Source organism: Amblyomma mixtum, chromosome 5 (assembly GCF_055824585.1).
Source record: "Amblyomma mixtum isolate Tamu chromosome 5, ASM5582458v1, whole genome shotgun sequence".
NCBI lineage: Eukaryota > Metazoa > Arthropoda > Arachnida > Ixodida > Ixodidae > Amblyomma > Amblyomma mixtum.
The window spans coordinates 42,495,864-42,498,474 of NC_143016.1; the positions used below are offsets into that span (position 1 = coordinate 42,495,864).

Sequence of the window (2,611 nt, forward strand, 5' to 3'; positions counted from 1 at the left end):
GGTCCCAGGGAGAAGAGAGCCCGTCGCTCCCCGCGAGCGCGCAGCAAAACGCCATCCGTGGCGCTGGTGTCGCTGCGGCGCGAGCGCCCTCCCCTGTTAGTTAAAGTAACCAAACTGAGAAGAGTGCGTTTCGGGGGGAGCTAACAACAGTTGGGGTGCGTTGCGGGAAAGCGAACAACGGGGAGGCGAGTGCATCCCCACAAAGTGAACACTCATGTGCCCACCGATTACCACGAACACATGGGACAGCAAATGTGGTGGTGACCACAATACGCAGTATCTGCGTATTGCGAGCACCAATCTGCGAGCACTAACTGTGCACTGGGATGACGCAGCCACTGGCATCATTCCCGCGGCGCTGTACATCAACGAGCAAGTGGACAGCGTGTTCCAGGGCGGCGGACTGTACGAAGCGCTGGGCTGCAACTCGCGCATTGAGAAGGTGCGAGACTTCTACATGTGGAACGACACCTGGTGGTTCTGGCCCGAGTTCTACGGAGGTCACATTTCGGGCCTCCGTGACGGATTCCGCCGCTTCGGCGATTGCGCCTACGAGATGGACAACGCCAGTGTCGCGACGTGTGACGTGGGTTTCTCGGGACTCAGCCTCCATTACCGCTGGCGCGTGGGCGTCAAGGACTTCCACCTTGAGCCGCACCAGCAGCGCCAGAACCCGCTCACGCTGATTGAAGCCGGAACGATGGATGCCACTGTGGCCGGAGGAACGACCAGGCTTTACTTCGAGGAAGACCCCGGTGAGAGTTGACGATATTTTCCCTGGCAACTGTGCCAAAGAGCGCCACTGTGTTAGCTATAAGATGTTGTAAAGATGCGTTTGGTATGTTATTTCTTACCCTGTTCTACCCTGTTCTGGTTCCCTTTTCCTGATGGTTTTTTATGAGAAGTGAGCTTGTCTTGCGGTCCGATTTAGTGCAGCATCTCGGAAGTATCTCCCACCTTTTGATGTTTTACCTTTGCGGTGTCACCCCTTGCCACCACGCGTGTTAAATTTCTTATTCCTGGTGGGCGTTGCCATGAGGGTATATATGCAGTAGTTCGACGGCCTTCTTGAATAAATTTAAAATTAAGCGCCTGTGCCGTGGTGTTTTTGTTCCGTCCGCGTGTCTAAGCTCTGTTGACCAATATGATGCAACACCAACTAGCCCAACAGCTTATCTTATTGTTGCGAAGTTGTTCTGTTAGGTGGCAGTGCCTAGTCTAAAGACGCTTGTAAATATTTAGCTGGTGTAGAGTTTCGTCTACAAGGACATGGAACTACGCCGCAAATGCTTGATCTATATTCACTATCGAACGCTCCACAACTTGATAAGGGTGGATGTTTGGGCGAGTTGGTTCTGATGAAAAACTGCAGCGCTCGAGGCAAGGACACAACGAAGACGACAACACATGCGCTAACTTTCAACATTTATCTTTATTCAATGCACAAACAGCTCTTATGTGCATTATGTGCAAAGCTGTTAGTGCACTGAATAAAGATTCAGTTGAAAGTTAGCTCCAAAACAGCTGAGTAAATGTGCCAGCAGTACAAAGCTGGAAAGAGATATATCCTGGCCTATGTCATGGATGACGTTGGATAAGCGAATGGCGTGGCTAGGCTTGCTTGTCAAAACTTTCCATTGCTGGTGACGGTGTGCCGTCCATCAGGTGTTATTTTCACATCATCGAATTGATGCGCCGTAGGATGCGCCGTAGGGATTGATGCGCCGAATTGATGCGCCGTAGGGAGTTTCAGTATATGAGTGTGACTTAGTTTTCACGTGCAAGAAAACTTCATCAACCGATAACTTGATTTTTATCTTTTCCTATGTAGCATGCGTCTGCTTTTGCGCATGTGCGCTCTGCTCTGCTCGAGACTTTCAGGAAATAAAATCAGTAGTGTTCCAGCACTGTCCATGTGTATTTCTTCGCCGTGTGAATGCGTCCTGCTTTGCTGGCTTTTCTATTCCTTTGCCCCGCCAGCAGCTATCGACAACTTGATCTGTGCACCGTCTTCCTTCTCGTAGGGGACGGCTATTTCCGGGCAAGAATGGCCGAAATGGGCCTGATAGAGATCCAGGACATGGTCTTCAGCAACTCCACCATCGGCTGGCGTGACAAGCTGGTGAAGACGAACGCAGAGGAGTTCCAGAGGAGGCTGCGGGAAATGCTTGCCTTCTGGGTCGAGCACTACATACAGTATATGACCTTCCTGTACGGCTTCAACACAGCCTTCGTGAAGGCTCAGCAGTAGCTGGCGTAGGCGTGAATTCCCAGGAATAAATGGCGGAAGCGTTGCTTCGCAGCCTTACTGATAAGGCGCTGTCTTGTGTTTCGTTGCCCGCATTCCTCACAATGTACCCGGAGTCCTTCGAACAAGCCAGGATAAATACAAGTAGGTTGTCTCATGCGTATGTCATGTATTCACAAAGACCAATGCGTGATGCAGGCAAGAAGCGATGGCGCTGCTGTCGCCCGGTAACAGCTGAGGGTCGGTTCATAGTAAGCAAAGAGTTTTCAAAATAGTTTTATAATTCTAGAGTGCACCCAGGGAGTCTTCCCTAAATTAACAATACATCCCAGAGCAGAACATGCAAGTATAGGACGTCATTTA

General features: G+C 50.6%; 1 protein-coding gene across 1 annotated transcript; it reads left to right on the forward strand.

Annotated features, from left to right (window-relative positions):
* Window positions 1-214: 214 nt before the first annotated feature.
* On the forward strand, window positions 215-2,251 carry LOC149341911 (uncharacterized). Its single transcript, XM_089546713.1, has 2 exons — window positions 215-755; window positions 2,025-2,251. Exons 1-2 carry the CDS (start codon window positions 215-217, stop codon window positions 2,249-2,251), a joined length of 768 nt encoding a protein of 255 aa, XP_089402839.1.
* Window positions 2,252-2,611: the final 360 nt, after the last annotated feature.

What these genes read in the sequence shown, in the direction of transcription:
- LOC149341911 (XM_089546713.1), top strand. Translation starts at nt 215, where the DNA reads ATGTGCCCACCGATTACCACGAACACATGGGACAGCAAATGTGGTGGT. An exon ending in TTACTTCGAGGAAGACCCCG is followed by an intron (nt 756 to 2,024) that starts GTGAGAGTTGAC and finishes TCCTTCTCGTAG; the next exon opens with GGGACGGCTATTTCCGGGCA.